General features: G+C 38.0%; 1 protein-coding gene across 1 annotated transcript in view; it reads left to right on the top strand.

Moving 5' to 3' along the window:
* POP1 (POP1 homolog, ribonuclease P/MRP subunit) overlaps positions 1-20,489 on the top strand; it is a 31,450-nt gene that overhangs the window by 1,928 nt on the left and 9,033 nt on the right. The window contains exons 2-12 of the mRNA XM_069466187.1: positions 1,015-1,182; positions 2,236-2,411; positions 3,631-3,879; positions 7,130-7,217; positions 7,666-7,853; positions 9,004-9,260; positions 9,374-9,467; positions 12,693-12,804; positions 13,374-13,493; positions 16,985-17,100; positions 19,280-19,471. Of these exons, the coding sequence (XP_069322288.1) occupies positions 1,015-1,182; positions 2,236-2,411; positions 3,631-3,879; positions 7,130-7,217; positions 7,666-7,853; positions 9,004-9,260; positions 9,374-9,467; positions 12,693-12,804; positions 13,374-13,493; positions 16,985-17,100; positions 19,280-19,471 (1,760 nt within the window). The remainder of the gene's footprint in view (positions 1-1,014; positions 1,183-2,235; positions 2,412-3,630; positions 3,880-7,129; positions 7,218-7,665; positions 7,854-9,003; positions 9,261-9,373; positions 9,468-12,692; positions 12,805-13,373; positions 13,494-16,984; positions 17,101-19,279; positions 19,472-20,489) is intronic.

The following is a 20,489-nucleotide window of genomic DNA, read 5'->3' as shown; positions in this document are numbered from 1 at the left end:
AGAAAATGATTGCTGATCGGTAGCATATAAATTCAGAATCAAGAATGTTGGCGATGCCAAACAACCAGAGATTGTCCACATAGGTGGCTGAGATAGTAACACCTTTGCTTTCTACTGGTTTAATATTCACAAACTTTGTTTTCATGCACAAAATTATTTAAAAGATTTTATAAAATTACCTTCAGGCTGTGTATATAAGGTATGTATGAAACACAGTTGAATTTTGTGTTTGGATTTGGGTCCCATCTCTAAGATATGTCATTATGTATATGCAGATGTTCCAAAATTGAGACAAATCTGGAATCCAAAACACTTCTGGTCCCAAGCATTTTGGATAAGATATACTTAATGTGGACCATAAACTGGGTAGCTTATAAGTAACAGAAATTTATCTCTCACAGTTCTGGAGTCTGAAAAGTCCAAGATCAAGGAGCCAGCAGGTTTGGTGTCTCATGAGGGCCCGCCTTCTGGTTCATAGACAGCACCCCACTGTGTCTTTACATGATGGAAAGAGCAGGGGTCTCCCTGGGGCCTCTTTCATAAGGATACTAATCCCATTCATGAGGACTCTGCCCTCATGACTTAATCATCTCCCAAAGGCCCACCTCCTAATACCATCACCTCGGGGGTTACGATTTCAACATAGGAATTGGGGGGGGGACACAAACATTCAGACCATAGCACGGAGCTTAGATTTAAAATTCATGTTACAATATTTATATGGAGAAAATTTCACCTATATCTGTTATATTCAAGGTTCTTTATATATCTTGCTGAAATGATTACTTAGCATGCTACCTACTAGGTTTATGACCTTGAGCAAATTAATTTACCTTCCTACCCAAGATCCCTCTTTAAAAAGAGGTAGTGATAGTTACCTTATATGGGTCGATGGTTGTAGGACTAAAAACATGATCAGTGTTGCAATCCAACAAATGTTAGTTTTCCACTATAATTTTTATCTCTGATAAGAATGACATATTTCTTTTTGTTTTCCTTTTGAAACTATACTAGAGCCTCATTCTGGAACTTCACGACAGCGACAAACCAAAATCACCACCCATTCACTGCCTGAACCTCATGTGAGTGAGCAGTCTTCCTCCAGAGTCACATTTAAAAAAAAAGGAGGATGGAAAGCAGGTCCTGAGGGCACTTCTCAGGAGATTCCCAAGTATATAACTGGTAGGTATTGGTAAAGAAGTGAAGCTGGATTGTATTATGAGCCCTCTGTTTCTAGTACAGCCAGAAATTGCTTTCTTTAGTGTCTTGGGTCTGCCTCCCCAACCCTCTCCTCTGCTGCTTCCACTTTGGGCCCTTCTCACCTCTAGCCTGGACTTTGGCCATAGCTTTCTTGGGCCTGATGAAAGGGCTCCTTCTTCAGTTTCTCTCCCTTTCTCTTACCCATCTTCTTACAAGTCTTTGTGAACTGTTCTACCTTGTCTTAACCTCCTCCCTCTACTCCTTTAAATATTCTGTCCACACTCAGCATGGCGTTCTCCAAAGATGGAGCCAAATTTAATACACTCTAATGGCAACCAAGACCTTTATGTAAAGGGCCTGTCTCCAGGTCCTTTCCAGCCCTATCTCCTGTTCTCCCCAAACATCCCCATCCCCACTACCACATTAAACCCCATATTCCTCATACACACCTCAGATGTGCCTTCTGGTCTCTCTTTATGCCTTCTTGGAAGAATTCAATTAAATTTTCCCAGCACCCTGTTTAAAAGTCTTCAAAAAAAGAGTCTATTTTTCAATAAAGAAAACTAACAATAATGGTCACATATTTAGAAAAAGCAGAAAACATTAAGAAAAAAACCTCTTGGAGTTAAAATTACTGTTAAAATTTTGTTTTTTCTTTGTTTTTCTGTGTGATTATTGTACTTAAAATGGTTATGATTATATTGCATGTATACCTATTGCATGTATTATACTGTATGGAGACCCCTGTTTTTAAAATCTCTGTAAAACTTATTTTTAAACTTTTTTTTCTCTGATTAGAAAAGTGAATCTGAATCTTTGTAGAAAATTTGAGAAATGTAAAAGTTGAAGAAAAATAATCTCAAAATGGTATAACAGAAATAACCACTATCAATGTTCATCTAAAAGGGGGTTAGGGTGGTGGGTGAATTGTAAGCACATGTACTTCATGTCTGTCTTCCTTCTGAAATCCACCAGAAAAACTAGTCTTGTTGATTTAAGACTTGTTTTTAATGACATTGTCATTTCTTTCAACAGCTTCTACTTTCGCTCAAGCACGAGCTGCCGAAATCAGTGCTATGTTAAAAGCTGTAACCCAGAAGTCTTCTAATTCATTGGTTTTCCAGACTCTGCCACGGCACATGCGACGGAGAGCCATGAGCCACAATGTCAAACGTCTTCCTAGACGGTTACAGGAGATCGCCCAGAAAGAGGTAGGAGTTTCTTGTAGTGTAAATGTTTAGGTTAATATTTCCTAGAAGAAATTAATAAGTATCGACCTAATAGAACTTATTAAAATGAAATCAGAAAACAACACACTTACTGTGGCATGCTTTTTTTTTCACATATTTTTGTTTTAATCATTATCCAACCCTCCATACCTCCGCCCCCGCCCCCCCAGCCAAATTAGCAGGCAATTGGACATTACAACTCCTTTGAAATATAGCATTTGGAACCCTTGTCTTTTAAGGGTATTGAATAGTTGATATTCCCCTCCCACATTAAAAAAAAAATTGTGACCCTCTTACCAGATAAATAGTTTTGGATCTGTGTTTTGGGGGTGTGGCCAGCTTGGGTAAGCATCAGTGCTTAGCATTTGCCTTTTGACTTTTTCAAAGTTGAAAACTTGGACTTGATTTTAATTTTTGTACAGTCTAACTGTGTTTTGGCTTTACCAAAATTCTGGACTTGAACATTCTAAGGTTGTTTAAGCCACCCATGTCTTTACTAATTATCGAAAGTCTATTGAGCAGCCTTCTATGTACCGGTAATGCTGGTGGAGGGGTTAGAGTTCAACAAGGTAAAGTCCTTATCCTTAAGGGGCTCACAGACTAATGGAGAGTAATTTTCTTCACAAAAGTTTAGCTTGGTTATGGAAGAGATTAAGAGTGAAAACTAACCAGGAATTTAATACTTTCTAGATTTAATGTAAGGTCTGTTTCTCAGTAACAGCATTTAGCTTTTGACTGTAGCCTAACTGAAATAAAAGTGCAGGTTTTCCCCACTTTTGTGTTTTTGGTGTTAAGTTTTTTGTTTAATAATTACAATCTTACAGGTTAAAACATCAACAAGAAGCTAGTATTTGATTTATCCTCTCTTGCTCTCTAATATTAATAGTCACATTAAGCTTGTATTACCATGTTGGGCATTTTATAAGTATTTTAATCTTCATAGTCCATGAAACTGGTCTGTCTGGTACATGATAGAACTGTGCTTCCTTCCTATGGTTTGGCTATTTCTAAAACTTCAATTCTTTGCATTGTCTCCCTTCTCTACTTACATTGGAGCAACCACCAAGTTAAAAAATTAAGCAAACTGATAGGGTTGATAAAGTCCTCCTCTAAATCTTAAAGTTATTTGTTTGCATTCTTAAGTTAACTTTGTTCTGCGATTCTTACAAACTGAGATCTGCCTCTCTCCTTGAAACTATAGGCGGAGAAAGCCGTACATCAGAAAAAAGAACATTCAAAAAATAAATGCCATAAAGCTCGAAGATGTCACATAAACCGGGTGCTAGAATTTAACCGTAGACAAAAGAAGAACAAATGGTTAGAAACTCATATCTGGCATGCAAAGCGGTTTCACATGGTCAAGAAGTGGGGCTACTGCCTTGGGGAGAGGCCGACAGTGAAGAGCCACAGAGCCTGCTATCGAGCCATGACGAACCATTGCCTCCTTCAGGTGAGCTTTTCCAGTGGGCTTTCTTTTTTTTTTGTTTAGACCCTTTTTGATATGGACTTTGAGAATAGTTCCTGGTATGCCAAAGCACTGTTTTTCAGGTTAATCATTTTAAAAATGATTCCTAGGCACGAGGCCCTTTGCTAGATGCTGGAGATGAAGCAGCCTAAAGCTCATGAGGGAGACTGACATGAATCAAATAATTAGCCAAATATGACTGTAAGGGAAAGCACACAGTATGACGAGCCTGTCTAACAGAGGAACCAGAAGGCTCCCTCTGGAAGTGATGTTTGATCTGAGCTCTCAGGGATAAGATGGGAGAGTAGGGGAGGCAGAAGGAAGCCAGAGGAGAGTGAAGAACTGAAATAAATTCTGTGTGACACAGATGAAGAGAATGAGAGCAAGGCTAACATCAGGGTGAGGTTAGGCTGGAGAAATAAATAGGAAACAGACCATGCAGGTCTTGTTGGTAATGTTCAAGATTTCTTTGGTTTAATCTAGTAGTCAGTCATCATCAACAGATATTTGAGAACCTACTGTGTACCCTGAGAAGTGTTCAAAATGCTGGTCTGGGTGCTTATGATTCAGTGGGATGTGAGAAGGATGTTTTAAATTTTAAATTCTTTGAGAGGACAGTTTGTTTTAAAGCCCCTTAATAGTATTTATCTGATTGCCACCTCTCCCCAGTAGCCAATTCAGTTGCTTTCTCTTTCTTCAAGTACATTTTTAGAAATTTGCTCTTTGAAGCAAAAGGCATATCTTTCAATGGCAGGATGGCCTTGGCCAAGTTTTGAAAGCCATTGGTGTTGGTGTCCTCTGATACCCGTTGAGAGCAAAATAGCAGAATAATCAATACAAGAACCTTTTTTTAAAAATTGTGATAAAATATACATAACATAAAATTCACCATTTAAGCATTTTTAAGTGTACAGTTTGTGGCATTAGGTACATTCATGTTGTACAACCATCACCATCAGCCATCTCCAGAATGTCTTCATCTTCCCAAACTGAAACTGTGAACACTTCATGCCCCCACTCCCTCCTCTCTCCAGCCCTCGCAACCACCATTCTACTTTCTGTCTTTTAACTTGACTCCTATAAGTACCTCATATGCATGGACTCATATAATATTTGTTCTTTTGTGACTGGCTTATTTCATTTAGCATGAAGCATTTAGTCTTCAAAGTTCATCCATGTTGTAGCATGTGTCAGAATTTCCTTCCCTTTTAAGGCTGAATATTTCATTGTAGGCATATACCACATCTTGTTTATCCATACATCTGTTGATGGATACTTGGGTTACTGCTACCTTTTGGCTGTTGCAAATAATGCTGCTGTGCACATGGGTGTATAAATATCATTAGAGTCCCTGCTTGTAGTTCTTTTGGATATATACCCAGAAGTAGAATTGCTGGATCATATTGTAATTCTGTGTTTAAATTTTTGAGGTACCACCTTACCATTTTCTGTAGCAGCTACATCATTTTACATTCCCACCAGCAATGTGCAAGGGTTTTAATTTCTCTACGTGCTCATCAATACTTGTTATTTTCTGATTTTTTTTTTGATAGTAGCCATTCTAATGCATGTGAAGTGAATATAAGAACCTTTTAAGAGCCTTTGATTTTTAGAACTCAGCAGACATCATAGAATATAGCTAAATTCCTCATTTACATTGAGGAAGCTGTGTTCTAGAGAGAAAAAGTGACTTGCCCAGGGTCACACAGTTTGTTGGTGACCTAGATAGCACTTGGGCAGCTGATTCCCTGGCCTTTTTCCACTATACTCTGCCAATGAATTACTTCTCATTTTGGGCAGAATTTTTGCTGAAGTTATCAGATATTAACATTTGATCAGCCCTAAGTAATGAAAATAGTAGCTAAAAATAACAGATATTTTTGAGTGCTTGATATATGCCCAGTGCTATTTTAAGTGCTTTACATGTGTTTACTTATTTAATCTTTACAACAACAGTACGAGGTAGGTAGTTACTGTTATTTCCATTTTACAGATGAGGAAACTGAGGTACAGAGGGGTTAGGTAGTTTACCCATGACCGTACAGCCAGTGACTGGTGAAGCTGACATTTGAGCCTATGTAGCCTGACTCCAGAGTTCCATGCTCTTAACCATTATTCTCTGCTGTCACCTGGTTGTACAAATTCAGGTGAGGTTCGTCTGGCCACTGACAGCTGAGCGTGAGTCACTGTTGATGGGAAGATTTCTGTGTGTGAGTGATCCCACTGATTAATGTGAGATGTCAGAATCATAGCTATAATTTGCCTTTTAGTTCTAGTTGCTGCACTGGAATTGCTTAAAGGTACTATGGCAGAGGGGTTGGTTGGGGAGTCAGTGAGCCTGATTTGAATGCTGGCTTCTCCAGTTATTGACTATATGGCTGTGTTCAAATAACAATCTCTGTGTCCCAGTGTCCTCATCTGTCAAATAAGATAACCATACTTGGTACATCAGGTTGTTGGGAGGACTAAATGACAACCCATGTAAGGGAATTAACCCAGTGCCTGGCACTTCAGTGACTATTAACCATTATAACTATTATTATAGCTGCTGTTATAACTATTAAGAACTTTTAAAATTGATTTCATTAGGTCAGTCTGATCCTTCTTCATCTTAACTAAATTTGTAAGTTACTTTTGTAAAGTTATTTTTCTTTGTACATTGCTTAGTCATAGTTGCACATCATGGTCAAGACTGAGCATGGGAGGAATATGGGATAAATTAATTGTAACATTGTATCTCTAGGCTCACTGTTAAGTAATCTTGGGGTCCTGAGTTAGCTAACCAGAGTGAGCAACCTTAGCATAATTTTGCAGAATTTATTACTGGCTTGCTTATTCTACTCTGGTTTCTTACTTTGCATAGATTTTGGAGATGAATGGTCCTTTACTAAGAAGCAGCAGTTATGTGCCCTGTGTAGAACTTGCCTATTAGAATATGGGATAAAACACAGATTTTCTTCATAAAAAGTAGGACACTGTAACTTACATTTTAAATGGAGATTCATTTTGAATTTTGATTCGGATTGGTTTAAGAATGTTTGCTAATGAAATAGGAATGGACAGGTTTAGCCTCCTCCCCTCCCCATCATTTTTAGATTTTAACATAGGAAAACAGCATTAGCAATTTTTTCTTCGTCTTGGACCCCTACAGTTTTTTGATGTGGCTTTTGTCTTCTTAACAGTTTAGCCCTATGTCAATTCCCAACTATTTAATTGCGTCTCCCCCTTTGTGCAGGATTTGTCCTACTACTGTTGTTTGGAGTTGAAGGGCAAAGAGGAAGAAATACTAAAGGCACTTTCTCCAATGTGTAGCACAGACACAGGTAAACTTGTTTCAAAGCTGAGTCCTATTTTAGTCTTTGTGTATTTATTCATTTCATGAACAAGTGTCTACTGTAAGCATTTTGGAATTTAATTATATATAAAAATGTGTGGGATACATCTTGTTCCCAATGAATATGTTAATTTAAGAAAAGTTGGGGTAACTTTTAAATTTGTAACATTGCCAAGTATGAAGTGAAAGAATAAACTTAGGCAGAAAGAAACTTGAAACTCTCATTAAATCATTCATTTAATAAATATTTATTGGGAATAAGTTCCTGACACCGTGTGTCAGGCTTTGATCTAAGCAACACTCAAAACCAAAACTTCACCCCGATAATTTATTAATAATTTGATATTTATTGATAATAAATAACAGTATGGCTATCAGGAAATAGGATTGCAGTCTCAACACTTGGAATCATGGAATTTTGCTTTTGTTTATGTCAGGATTGACGTTTGCAGCAGTTCACTGCTTATCCGGAAAGCGCCAAGGGAGCCTGGTGCTTTACCGGGCAAATCAATATCCCAGAGAAACACTTGGGCCTGTTACATTTATCTGGAAGCCTGAGAGGACCTCTAGTGATACTTCTGAGAGCAGGCAGTTGTGGATCTGGCTGCATCCAACTCTTAAACAGGTATAATCCTTCAGGTTATTTTTCGGTCATTCTCCTACTACATTCTTAATTACCATTGGTAGTCAATACTATAGAAATTTAAATAGTATAAAAGTTTGCCTGATAGATATTTGGATAGGGAGGGAATTGTATAAATATTGAATGAAGCAAATTAAACTTTTTTTAATTTTAATTTAAAAACATTTAATTGATAAAATTTGAATATATCAGAGATATACAATGTGATGATATGATATACATAAACATTGTATAATGATTACCGCAATCAAATTAATTAACATATCCATCACCACCCATGCTGTACATAACATCCCCAGAACTTGTTCATTTCTAGAATGAAGCAAATCTTGACCTCTTATTTTTCAGTAAGTCATAAGCAGAAGTGGAGATGAAAACCAACCTTAGGCTAATGATTTGAAGTGTTGAATTTGGACCAATGCTTCCATTATTCCTGAATTGGTTCTCTGATAACTACGTGCTTGGTAAAGCCTTTTTAATAATAAGACACTGTCTTGAATAATTCTGATTATTTTTCACACTGTATTTAGCTTAGCTTCCCTTCTTTAGCATACTCACTGCTTTTTTTTTTTTTTTTACCTTTGGCCAGATTATGTTGTTTCAAGTACCATGCAATATTTAGAAAAACCAAAAAAGCCTACTGATGACGATAAATTTAATTTGTGAAGGGATAACAAATGTGAATTTTTTTTTTTTTTTCTTTGAGACAGAGTCTGGCTCTGTTGCCCGGGCTAGAGTGCTGTGGCATCAGGCTAGCTCACAGCAACTTCAAACTCCTGGGCTCAAGCAATCCTACTGCCTCAGCCTCCTGAGTAGCTGGGACTACAGGCATGCGCCACCATGCCTGGCTAATTTTTTCTATATATTTTTAGTTGTCCAGATAATTTCTTTCTATTTTTCAGTAGAGACGGGGTCTTGCTCTTGCTCAGGCTGGTCTTGAACCCCTGACCTCAAGCGATCCTCTCGCCTCAGCCTCCCAGAGTGCTTAGATTACAGGCGTGAGCCAATGCGCCTGGCCTACAGATATGAATTTTTAAAGAGATAAAAAAATAACATAAACTAAACCAACTAAATTTGTAAGAATATATTTAAATTTCAAAATTTAAAAGTAAATGTTTAAATATACCCTTAGGATATCTTAGAAGAAATAAAAACAGCGTGTCATTGTGTGGAACCCATCAAATCAGCTGTCTGCATCTCTGATCCGCTTCTGACACCATCCCAAGAAAAAAGCCAAACTGAACTGCTTGATGAGAAAATTGGCAAGAAAAGAAAAAGGAAAGATGATGGAGAAAATTCTAAAGCAATTAAAAAAATTGTTGGTGATGGAACTAAAGATCCATGTCAACCACATTCTTGGATCTCTCCAACCACAGGCATTATAATCAGGTGCGGGTTGAATTTGCTGAATATTTTCAGTGAAGACTCATTTTGGCCAGTGGCACAGACACTGTATGTGATGACATACAATTTTCCATTTTAATACTTTTTCTCTTTTTTAGTGATTTGACCATGGAGATGAACAGATTCCGGCTGATTGGTCCACTTTCCCACTCCATCCTAACTGAGGCGCTGAAAACTGCTTCTGTCCACACGGTAAGAGTAAATGTGACTGTAATCTTTTACTCTAGTCTTCTTTTTCTTGGCAAATTTGTGAAACCTAATATGTAATTTGGTAACATTTTGGGCTATGGCTTTTGTTTTTATTTTAAGAGATGGGATCTTGCTCTGTCTGTCGCCCAGGCTGGAGTGCGGTGGTATGTTCATAGCTCACTCCTCAGCTTAAGCTATCCTCCTGCTTCAGCCTCGCAAGTAGCTGGGACTACAGGTGTAGGTACCCATACCTGGCTAATTTTTTAATTTTTTGTAGAGACAAGGTCTTGCTCTGTTGCCCCGGCTACTCTTGAACTTCTAGCCTCAAGCTATCCTCCTGCCTTGGCCTCCCAAAGTGCTGGGATTATAGGTGTGAGCCCCCACACTCGATCCTGGGCTATGGCTTTTAAATGCTTATTTCCCTACTTATGCTTATTATCAGAGATTTTATCTTCTACTTCTCCTAGAAGAACACATCTGGGTGGATACAATAAATAAATTGACTGTTATTTAAATATAGACTGCTCTTGCAGCTGTGAGTCTTGTAGAAGGGCCTTAACTTCTGTTTCATAGGTGGGAGTCCCTAAAATTTCTGAAATTGTGTGCCAGTATATGTGTGTTTGTACTTGTGTGATGCATGTTTTCTGAGGCTAGTTTTAGGGGTTTATGATCCCTAAAAAGGCTAAGAACATCCTGTCTAGCTCAGCACTTGCAACAGAACTTTCTATGAGGATGCTGTTCCTTTGTGCTGTCCAGTATGATAGCCACTAATCATGTGTAGCAATTGAGCATTTGAAATGTGGCTAGAGTGACAAACAAATTGTACCTTTATTTAATTTTAATTAATTAAAAATTAAATTTGAATAGCTTGTTGTGGCTAGTGGCTACTATGTTGGACAGCATAGGCCTAGAGCATAGAGACTAGATAGGAATCCACACTCTGGATTCAGAGCCTGTTTGTTTTCCTGTCTTACTGCAATTAACTTTTTAGTTCCTATGCCTCTCACAGATTTGACATGGTCAAATATGATGATAGAGCTGAACAAATTTTGAGCGTTTAGAAGAAAGATGCTTTAAAAAGCTATTTCTCTTCATCTATTTGTTTTGGAGACAATATCTCACTCTGTTGCCTGGGCTAGAGTGCAGTAGTATCATCATAGTTCACTGCAACTTCAAACTCCTGGGCTCAGGTGATCCTCTTGCCTCAGCCTCCCGAGTAGCTGGGACTATAGGCACGTGCCACCACGCCTGGCTAATTTTTTTATTTTTTGTAGAGACGGGGTCTCACTCTTGTTCAGGCTGCTCTCCATCTTCATTGTCTCCGCTCTAGTCTCAGCCACTGTTGTCTTCTTGCCCAGAACACTGGAGCAGCTTCTTAACTTTCCTCCATTATTCCCCCATTTTCAGACCATTCTCCATGCAGGAGGCAAAGCGATCTTTTAATAATGTATTCACCTCTTGTTGATTCCTGATGAAAGGTTTTTGAATAGCTTCTCATTGTATTTAAGATAAAATTCAAAGCCCTCAATGTGAACTGTGTAATCTCTCTCGTCTCTTCTTGCTTCTGAGACCTCATCTATCCTCACCTTCCACATTGTAGCAATGCTGGTCTTTCAGGTTCTAGAATGTGTCAGTTCTTGTCTCCCTTAGAGCCTTTGCACCTGTTTTTTCCCCACCTGCTGAACATTCTGCCTCCACCACTGTTTGTTTGTCTGAACCTTCCTCATTCTTCAAGTTTCATCTATATCATTTCCCCCTAGGATCCTTTACTTTTTTTTTTTTTTTTTTTTTTGAGACAGAGTCTCACCCTGTTGTCCGGGCTAGAGTGCCGTGGTGTCAGCCTAGCTCACAGCAACCTCAAACTCCTGGGCTCAAGCGATCCTTCTGCCTCGGCCTCCCAGAATGCCAGGATTTACAGAGGCATGAGCCACCACGCCCAGCCTAGGATCCTTTCCTGATCCCCCAAGTTGAATTATATCCCTTCTGTTATTTTCAAAGCATCTTGCACGTTTCCTTTTATATGTATAGATTTGTTTGCGTATTTATGTAATGTCCATGTCTCTCAGACTGTGAGCTTCATGAGGGCAAAGACAGGGTTGGTCCTGTTCTTTACTTTGTCCCCAGTGCGTAGCATGGTATGTGGCATAGAGAAGGTGCTCCATGGTAGCTAACAAGTTGTGGAGCAAAGATTTGAACCTAAGAAGTTTAGTTTCAAAGCCTGTACGCTAAACCACTAAATTGTGCCTCTTGAGTTTCTGTGAGTAAACAGCGCCTATGTTACAAGTTGCTTCTTTAGAATCTGTAGGTGCACATCCTACTTCAGTGAACTTCAGTATGAATCATGGCTATAGGTTCCCTTCTTGGCAGCCACACGATACCTGAAATGCTTTTTGAAACCTTGCTCAAGGCAAGGCGTGGTGGCTTATGCCTGTAATCCTGGCACCCTGTGAGGCTGAGGCAGGGACTGCTTGAGCTCAGGAGTTCAAGACCAGCCTGAGCAAGAGTGAGACCCTGTCTCTACTAAAAATGGAAAAATTAGCTATTGCATGCCTGTAGTCCCAGCTACTCAGGAGGCTGAGGCGAGAGGATTGTTTCAGCCTAGGAGTTTGAGGTTACAGTGAGCTATGATGACACCACTGCACTCTACCCAGGGCGACAGAGCAAGACTCTGTCTCAGGAAAAAAAAAGAAAGAAAAAGAAACTTTACTCAATTTCTAGTTCTCTCCAGAAAGAATATAAGTGTTTGTGTATCTTATTAGACATTTCCAGGAATACTGTAGTAGTAATATATCCTTCATCTGAAGATTTCTTCTAAAGATACTGGTTTGGTTTTCCTTTGGTGAAGAACGGGGGAATGTTTTATTGCTTAATTGGAGATGGTGAAGTTGGCGGTAGTGGGAAAGGAGTAGGCCTCTCTTGTTGGTACTGTGCTCAGGAGAGACTGAGTGTGAAGTATCTTAGGTAGGTAGTCCCTCTGAAAATCATGGATGACTTTCCTACTATGGGCAGTTTTGAGAGAAGTGTAATACAGTGTCCTTGCCTCTAATTAGAAGAATAATTAGTCTGGTATTAATTAGCATGTTAAGTACAGTGGCAACTTCCATGGTTCTCCCATAACACATTCATTCCCACACACAGAAAAAAAAGGTGGGGCCATATCACAATCATAACAAAATTATTAATTCTGATTAATTATTTGTCTAATGAATAGGAATTATTATTTTTCAGGAGGGAGAGGACACAGAGAAGACCCCTCACCGTTGGTGGATTGAAACCTGTAAGAATCCTGATAGCATTTCCCTTCATCGCAGACAAGAAGCCATTTTTGAATTGTTGGGAGGTATACATAGGGAATACTGGGTTGTACTAGGGAGGGATCGAAGGGTGGGAAGGGGGTTAAAAGAGCCTTTGCAGTTGGGCCTTGACATGTAGTGTTGTTTTTAAACTTGCTGCTTTTTGTTATGATGCAGCCAGAGAAGCAAGTAAAAGAACTCAGTGAATAGACACTATGTTCATGTTTAGTTATGAAACAACAAACAAGTGAGATGTTCAAATCCTAAATAACTAGTGTTCTGATATTATAGATAAATGCATATACCCAGGTACTGACCTAAAATCTCTGCTTACCTGCAGATAACTGCATCTGTGCTCATGGTATATGTGTTCATGTCGTAAAATAACCCTTTTTATGTTTAATGTTTTTTGCCAGGAACTTCACTCTTTATGAATGTTAATTTATTCTCTAAGAGTATCGATGTGAACAAAGGGAATACATGTTTTTAAATCTTTTGCCCAAGAAGAAAATTTCATTAGAAAATCTGAAAGATTTCAAAATATAAGCAAAGATGTATGTATTATGAATGACTTTCTGTATACTTTTTTTTTTTTTTCCTTTTGTTGTTGTTAAAGGAGTAACATCACCAGCAGAAATTCCAGCAGGTACTATTCTGGGACTGACAGTTGGGGATCCTCGAATAAATTTGCCTCAAAAGAAGTCCACAGCATTGTCCGATCCAGAAAAATGCCAAGGTAAAGTCTTGAAACACCCTGGTTTTCCTTATTATTTTGAGCAATCCAGTCCTGTTGGAAGACTTAGGTCTCTGACATATCTGTAATGACTTCATCTGTAAAAAATTAGAGTGGTCTTTACCTGCCTACCTTATAATTATGGTGGTTATGATCATTAACGGAGATGGTATGTGTGGAAGTGTCTTTTAGCTATAAGGATCAGGATAAGGTAGCCTGATCCTTATGTTCGTTTTATTTTCTGAGTTCTCTAGTTTCTAGCAAAACCTGTCTCTCTGCAAACTGGGTTCTCTGAAAATGTCTGGCGTTTCAGAATTTTAATTGTGAGGAAGGGATCTGCACCCGAAGCTGGTCTTGTGCTCAGTGGAAGCCTCTGTCTGACCATACAGATGATCCAGGTTCGAATCCTGGCAAGGCCATCCCAGGTGCTGAAGTGTTAGACATCTTGATTTAGACTGAGTAGAGTGGCCTGAGAAAGTTTTTTGGCTGGGATGGTGTAGGATGGTGGGTAGGGAGCTGGCTAAAATTTTAGTGTGATTTGGAATTTGCAGCAATTGTAATTGTATCTCATTGTATGTACTGTCATTTAGACACGATTAATTAGAAGAAAAATTAAAATTAGTTTGCAAATTTTTGGAGAAAAAATACAGCTTTGTGTCGTAACAACTTCAGGGTTTTTTTTTTTTTTACCTCTTCACATGTAGTGAGCTTATTAAAGGGGCAATAAATTACGGTCAGAACTTCACATAAAAGGTAGATTGGATGAGAGAAGAGTTGGAAGATATATAGGTAAGTTAGTTAATTATGGAGCCTAAGACTTTAATCAATGAATCATTGCCTCCTCCTTTTGTTTCCTTTTCTTTTTTAATACCAAAATGGTCTGGTGTAACATAAAAGTTGCAGCATTTACTACACCATTAGATGTTGACTATTATAATCACCTTAAAGCTATAGTTGAAATCTACTTAGTTTCTCTTGCTACATCAAATCCTTTTTTGGAATGAGGAAGTTATGTATTAAAGCCTACTTGAAAAATATGATTTAATTTCTACTATAAAAGGTTACCATCTTGTTAATTATTGTTATAGTATTTCATTAAAACTCGTTTTAAGTAATTTCTTTGAATAAGTATTTTATCTGGTATGTCAGCTACATAAAGAAGTAAACATTTTAAGGAATTAGTATTATATTAATAATATTAACACATGTAACATCTCATCTAGGAAAACAATTCAAAACTAAAGTTAGAAATATACTTTGATGGGCTCAGTAAATAATAAAAGATTAATCCTTAGAAGAATCTCAACATCACGCTGTTCTGAAACTTAATTCGACATATTATCAATCTGTCTTTCTATATCTGAAGTCATCCTCTGCCTATTTTGACTTTGACAAAAAAGACCAGTTCTGGTACTGCTTAAACCATAAAGAAGGGTTTGCCTGATTCAAATAACAAACTTTCTATCTTCTTGTGTGTACTGGGAATTAGAGAGATTTTAAAAGGGAAAGTACATGAAGAACCTGAAGTGGTGATGCATATTCTCAGAGATGAACCTACATTGACACGTTATCATCACCCAAAGTCCATAGTTTGCATTAGGGTTCACTCTTGGTGTTATACAGTCTATGGGTTTTGACAAATGTATAATGACATGTATTCACCATAATAGTATCATATACAGTGGTTCCAATGCCCTAAAAATCCTCTGTACCCTGTCTATTCATCCCTTTCTCCCCACAACCTCTAGCAACCACTGATCTCTTTACTGTCTCCCTAGTTTTGCCTTTACTAGAATATTATATAGTTGGAATCATATAGTATGTATGATTCCCTTTCAGATTGGCTTCTTTCACTTAGTAATATGCATATAAGTTTCCTACATGTCTTTTCATGGCTCGATAGCTCATTTCTTTTTAGCACTGAATAGTATTCCATTGTCTGGGCATACCATCTACTTTCTTTTATCTATTTATGATAATTTTTTAGAATATTTAAAGATGAGGTAGTGCTTTCCTGTGCTTTTACACACTAAGTATCAGCCATCTCTTTTGTCTGCAGCTCAGTCTGAATAAAGTCCCAATTCTGTCACTCAAAACTGTAGCAGCACTCCACAGGAAAGCGCTCTGGCAGACCACCCCTGTTGGAAAGGGAGCTTATTTGCTCCTAGACAGGCCATGTGAACTTGCACAGCACACAGCACTGTTGCTTGAGAGTCTGTTGATTATTATCTCCACGAGGAAGAGCAGTACACTGAAGCATTGTGGCTTTTAATTAAGCAGCTTTCATTTCAGATCTTTTCATCAATTTAATTTTCTCTGACATTGTTCTCCCCTGAAATCTGTCACACTGTGGCCCAGTCACTTCTAATTTACATTTTTTCCAGCCATCAGACCCATGCAGGTATGTGCCTTTGAGTGGTGTTTCTGTGTTGGCATTTTCGAACCATAACCCAAACTCATAAATTGTCTAACTTTTTTCCTTATTCTTCAGTCCAACAAAGTAAGATTTGGAAGATTTTTTCCCCTAATCATTAAATGACCACATGTAGGAAGTCTCTTCTTCCATCAAGAAGTTCCTTCTGCTTTTTATTAGAGTACTTTCTAGCATGGTGTGGCTTATTTAAAAGGGTGAAATACCATGTTTCACAGAAAATATGCTTATTTTAAAGGAATAAAAATACATTTTACAGAAAGGAATAAATAGTTCAATAAAAATGAGTAATCAGAGTCTTGAAATATGGGGCAGTAGAGGATGATACCTGTTGGCTCACCACCCTTGGGTCAGGAATGATACAAAGTCCTGAAGCCAGTGGCTAAAATATGGCTTGTGCTTATAATATGGCATATTATTAAGGAATTGTTTGCCTCTGCAGTGGCTCCTAGAATTTGATTATCTTAAATGTGAAATTAGGCAGTTCTATAGAGCTGCAGTCCCCATCCCCTGGGCCACGGACCGGTCCTGGTCCATGGCCTGTTAGGAACCAGGCCACATTGCCACTTGAGCTCCGCCCCCACCGCCCCCCCACGCCAGTGGAAAAATTGTCTCCCGTGAAACTTAGGAATGGAGCTGCACAGTAGGAGGTGAGTGGCAGGATAGCGAGCGAAGGTTCATCTGTATTTATAGCTGCTCCCCATCACTCTCATCACTGCCTGAACTCTCCCCGCCATCCGTGGAAAAATTGTCTCCCGTGAAACCAGTCTCTGGTGCCAAAAAGACTGGGGACTGCTAAATAGAGATAATTTGATATTATAATATTTGCATCTTATATACAAAAAATAAATATCAAAGAAAAAAGTTTAGGAACCTTTGCTATTTCATAAATTATGAAACCAACTATAAGAATAACTTAATTTCTTATTAAGTAAATTCTTCTAAAGAAGTTAAGTAAATGCCTATGAAATATTTTCTTATAACAAAAGTTCTGCCAACTTTTAGAGTTTGACTTCATTAATCTAAAGGATGTGGTTTGAAGGCTATTTCTTTTCCTTCTTAGATAATGAGAAAGTTAGACAGCTGCTTCTGGAGGGTGTGCCTGTGGAATGTACTCATAGCTTTATCTGGAACCAAGATATCTGTAAGAGTGTCACAGAGAATAAAATCTCGGATCAGGTAACTAGTAGTGTAAGGATTATTGGTAAAGTCTTGAATGACAGGTTAAATTCGTCATTCTAGAGACCATAAAGAGTTCGTACTTTGTAGAATCCCATAGACTTGCTTTTATTTTCAAACAACTTGTTGATACCTTACTCATGATACATACTGTGATTTTTTTTTCCTGTTCTTAGGGGTAATCTACAAATAAGGATAAGAATCTAAGAATAAGATAAACATCTTATCTATTACCTAAGGGTAAAAATCTAAGAATAAGGATACATACTGTGACTTTTTTCCTGTTCTTAGGGATAAAATAAGAATAATCTTTAGAAAAAGTGAATACAAAACTTTTTTTGAAATGATGATCTCATGGTTTAAATATGTTTTTCTTTTATTGTTTTTTTTCTTCTTAAATGTTCTCTGTCTTTAATTTCACTGTGATTGAGCTCCCACCAGGGCCAGGTATTTGTATTAAGTGCTGAGATAAATCACTGGGATCTTACCGAAGAAGCACAGCATACTAAAGAAGCCTATAGAAGGCGTACTGAGCCCACAATGGGGAAATTGAGGCTGGCCTCCCAGATGGAGGAGCTGGTATTTGAGCTGAGTCTCAGGCGGGAGATAGAATTAACTAGACTTCTTGGGGGCAGGGTCAGGTTTGCAGTGGAAAAAAGATTGTAGGAAATGAGAACGGTGTGTGCAGGGGCCCCGCCTGAAAACAGGGTGATGTGTTCATGAATCTCCCAGTAAATCAGGAGCATGGAGTTGAGGGTGGGGCAAGAAATGAAACTGAAGAGATAAATAGGAGCCAGAGCATAAAAGACCCTGAGGCATCTGAAGGATGTGGACTGGAGATATAGGGCACCCTCGAAGGTTTTAAGGCGGGTCACAACAGGATGAGATTTCATTCTGGCAGTAGTGTGGAGGGAGGACTAGACTGGCGGTAAGGATGGGGCTGGGGGAGCTGGAGAGAGCACTGTGGGGTTGGGGCCTTAAATGAGACCCTCGAAATAATCCAGGTATGACATGATGGGGGACTGACTTGTGGTAGTGTGGCAGGAGTGGAGGGGTTGGGGTTTAATACCTATTCCTGGAAGGTAAAATTGACCAGACATGCTGGTTGGATAGAAAGTGAGAGGCAAGAAGCGAGGAGACGTGTAGATTAGTTTTTAATACTAACATTCTAGCTTGGGTTTAGAATCTCAGTTTAAAGAGAGCCAGAGCCATGTCTGACCTGCTCACTGCTGTATTCCCTCGTTCTAGAATAGTGGCTGGCACATAAGAGGTGCTTGAATGTTTGAATGGATGAATGAGTGAAGTATATGCGCTGTGGCACCATTCAGTTTGGTGGGCAACACAGGAGGAGAGCAGGTACAGTGGGAGAGATGACGAGGTCAGTCTTGAGTAAACTGAGTTAAGAGGCTGTGGGACTGCCGAGGAGCAGAGGCCTAGGAAACAGGTTTCTTTCCCAGGAGGAGGAAAAGTCAGGGCTAAAGAGATATATATTTTGGAATTACCAACATAGAGATGGTAGTAGAAACTCAAGCAAAGGTAAAAAAAAAAAAAAAGAATTAGGACTCCGTCTCTTGTACAGTTTTTCTAAATTGAGTGCTAGCCTTTTTACCTACCTGTTAATCTCTTTTTACAGCTCCAAGAAAAGTCTGAAAGGACGTTGTTATCTGCTCCCTATATTCTCCTTAACAGTAATTTATAGCACCTTCTATTTTAAATCTTTAAGACCTGGTGGGAAATTTTCCCAAGAGCCAGGGTATTTTTCCAATTGAGTATCCTTGAGAAGTTTTCACTTATTTGTTTGTTCCTTTTTTACTTCATGCCAACAAATCTTAAAATAAATATAGGGACATAGTATCAAAATAAAAGATTAATCTTGATATAAGAGATTAGCAGAATGAAAGTATATCATTTTATAACTTTGAATCATGTAGTATATTCTAGCACAAATTTAACATATTTAAGATAATTTGGCATTTTCTACCAAAGCACTTGTATAGAGGAAAATCTTTATCTGTAGGAAGACTACCTTATATTTGAAATAGCTTGCATTTATTTATTGAGAACTTTTTTCTTGCTTTTTAAAAGGGCATTTACCTTTCTAAAGCTGCTATTAGGGGGACCCAATAGAACCTCCAGAAGACTAGGGTTGTTTGTCTTGAATTATTTTCTTCCACTTTAGGATTTAAACCGGATGAGAAGTGAATTGCTGGTGCCTGGGTCACGGCTTGTTTTAGGTCCCTGCGAATCCAAGATACCTATACTTTTGATTCAGCAGCCAGGAAAAGTGACTGGTGAAGACCGACTGGGCTGGGGAAGTGGCTGGGATGTCCTGCTCCCAAAGGGATGGGGCATGGCTTTCTGGATTCCATTTGTAAGTTACTTTTTGATTTTGACTAATAATTGCAACATTTAACATACATTCCTAATCAATACGAAGTGCTGATAATGTTCTAGACTTTATTATACAACTTAGAAATTGAATGGTATGTCTCTGCCCTTAGAGCTGTAACCCTGGATACAAGATATTTCATATATATAGTCCCTAGAGTGAGGTTCCCATGATAAGACCTGTGCTGACATATTGTGAATTGTTGAGGTTTTTAAAGTAGCCTTATTTTTGAATAGTAGTGGTAATAGAATTTTGAGGTCTTTGACTTGAAGAAATTTGTTTTAGAAGGAAAGGACGTAACTTTTACAGATGTATGGAATACATTTTTTGTTTTTAAAAAATGTTAACTAAAACCATGTACTCCTATTTATCAAATGCAGCTAAAAATTTTATTAAAATCTAATGCTTTTTTCTTCCTGGTTATTTTAAATATGACTTCGGTGCTAGAGAGTGTAAAAGGCATGTAAGACTATTAGATTCATGCCAGGGATTAATTTTTAGCATGCCTCATGCAAGGAATGTTTAATTAATCATTTAGCAGTGGAAATATTTTTAAATCATTCTACTTAATTATTTTATTATGAAATATTTAAAACATACAAAAAAGAAGAGATAGTGATATAATAAATACCTATGTACCCTTTACCACCATCCAGCTTAAGAAATAAAACATTATAGATTTGTTGGAAGTGCCCTGTGTACCTCTCTCCAATTCATGTCCCTTTTTCCTTCTAAAACAATCACTATTCTGATTTTGATGTTTGTTACTACCATGCATATTTTTATAGCTTTATTAAGTATGTATATGTTTGAAAATAAAATAACTCTATTTGACATGTTTTAAAACTATTATATACCTCACTGCATCTATGCTTTTGCAATTTGCCATATTCATTTGGCATCAGGATATTGCCATGTTAATCGATGAAGCTCCATTTCATTCATTTTTATTATTGTATGGTAATCCATTGTAGGATTATCCCACAATGTATTAATCTAT

Source organism: Eulemur rufifrons, chromosome 3 (assembly GCF_041146395.1).
Source record: "Eulemur rufifrons isolate Redbay chromosome 3, OSU_ERuf_1, whole genome shotgun sequence".
NCBI classification, from domain to species: Eukaryota; Metazoa; Chordata; class Mammalia; order Primates; family Lemuridae; genus Eulemur; species Eulemur rufifrons.
This window is presented reverse-complemented; position numbering and strand designations above follow the sequence as displayed.